At 38.6% G+C, this 1,874-nt stretch overlaps 1 protein-coding gene across 7 annotated transcripts in view; it reads right to left on the bottom strand.

The window, feature by feature from the left end:
* The window catches only part of LOC109973772 (uncharacterized), a 10,809-nt gene that overhangs the window by 7,610 nt on the left and 1,325 nt on the right, over window positions 1–1,874 (bottom strand). For 5 of the 7 annotated variants that reach the window (XR_002276870.1, XR_002276867.1, XR_002276866.1 and 2 more), the window contains exon 2: window positions 476–850. The exons of 1 other annotated variant lie outside the window; for it this stretch is intronic. Coding sequence is in view for 1 of the 6 variants with exons in the window: in XM_020623577.1 (XP_020479233.1) it covers window positions 561–850 (290 nt within the window). In the remaining 5 variants the exon portion in view is untranslated. Of the gene's footprint in view, window positions 1–311; window positions 851–1,874 lie in introns of those variants that run through there. One more of the 7 variants, XM_020623577.1, reaches the window with a different exon arrangement.

Genomic DNA, 1,874 nt, shown 5'->3' with positions numbered 1-1,874 from the left:
TGCAAAAGGAGGCCCAACAAAGTACTGAGGACATAATACAGTACATTAACACACTTTTCAGAAGGCCAACATGTGTTTAAGATCCTTTTTTTATTGGTCACATGAAATATTCTAATTTTGTGAAATACTGGATTTGGGTTTTTTTTGTCTTTAATCCATAATCATCAAAATTGAAACAAATAAAGGCTTGAAATATTTCACTTTGTGTGCAGTGAACTAATATAACATACAAGTTTCACTTTTTGAAACAAATTATTGAAATAAATGGACTTTTCCTTGATATTCAAATTTTTTGGCACATACCTGTACATCCGTCCATCCATTAAATACTACATTACATTTGGGGGGGGGCTTGCATTTTTATTTAATTTAAATTTGTGGCTATGTTCACACTGTAGGAGTTAGCGGGCGTTCAGATTAAGTGCAGCAATCAAACAGACGATGAGCAACTCAGAAGAATAAATAAATAAAAGACCTTGGGCTTAGGCACTAGTCAGCTGTCGGAGAAGAGAGTCCGGTAGACTTGCATAACTCTGCAGCACTCGCACTGGAAGATTCAGTCAATGGCCTGAAGGAGCTGAAGGTAAAGGGAACCTTGAGAGTATCCTGTTGACAAGTTCAACGTGTCTCTCGTGGTTTTCTTGACTGATCCTTTCGTGCATGGCTACAAGCTGGCTCATTAGATTGTTCTGCATTTCCTTCTCATGGTCCATTAATCTCTGTAGCCGGGCATCCTCCTGAGCCTGCATGACGGCATCCATCTCTCTGAGCTGAGCGACTGTTGCCGACACTAAAGTAGAGACTTGCTCCATTACCGTTGTTTTCTTTTTCTTCAGGGGAATTTGGTATGCTAAAAAAAGACAATGCAGCAAGTGAGCATAAATTTTTTATCGTTTAGTCTCAGTGCTATACCACATTGGACACTGCTATGAGCTCAAAGGACCGGTGCTGGATTTTTCAAGTTGGTCTTAAATAGTGCTGCAGCGGTATACCAGTTTTATGGTATGCCATGGTATGAAAACTGACGGTTATCATACCATGCACATCTGCTTATTACTGGTATCGCAATCATGCGCAACTTTCTTCCCCATCTGTCAGTCTGCGACGGGCGCCACATGCAGAGGACAAATGGCAGAGGACGGAGGCTGATATCGCCAAACTCCACCCACCAAAAGGAAATTTTGCAGTGCCAGATTACTTTGGATAGCTCAAAAACAAACACCTTAGAGAACACCATCCCTCCATGCATGCATGTCAAAGAATGCATCCCATTTATAACTTTAATCCCAAACAATAAAACATGCAAGTGAAGAAATACTGATCATAAAATGTGCTTTCAAAATAATTTTCCACAGTCTCTTTGCTAATCTCTGATTTATAAAAGGATTCGAAATGAATCCAATCTGACCCCAGAAACACACATGGTAAACACACACACAAACTTTACTGGTTGCTTGTAGGTTCACTGTTGGTATACCAGTGTTTACTACTCAAGATATGCTTCACACAAGTTTGTACTTTGCAGATTTGATAGTATCGCTCTGCTGCCAAGAGAAATGTTGCTGCTTCTACATATTTTTAAACAATTACTGTTCAGGATATCGTCAGAATTTATGCAAAAGAAAATTATAGAAATTGGCAGTTTGACATTTAGACAATCAATAGCGTTGATCCTCAATAAGTGGGATACATGATACACAGAAAAACAGTGAACATTTTTACAAAAAACAACAGATACTCAGTAACTCCTTCGCAGTATCCATTACTGCGTTAACAGAAAGGTATTTATGCTGTAGTACCCTTTTATTAAATAACTATTGATAACTATAGTACGTCATTGATCCACACAGCATGACATCAATCAAAAAACTGGA

Source organism: Monopterus albus, unplaced genomic scaffold (assembly GCF_001952655.1).
Source record: "Monopterus albus unplaced genomic scaffold, M_albus_1.0 scaffold305.1, whole genome shotgun sequence".
NCBI classification, from domain to species: domain Eukaryota; kingdom Metazoa; phylum Chordata; class Actinopteri; order Synbranchiformes; family Synbranchidae; genus Monopterus; species Monopterus albus.
Note: the sequence above shows the minus strand (reverse complement) of the source record. Positions and strands in the feature narration are given on the sequence as shown.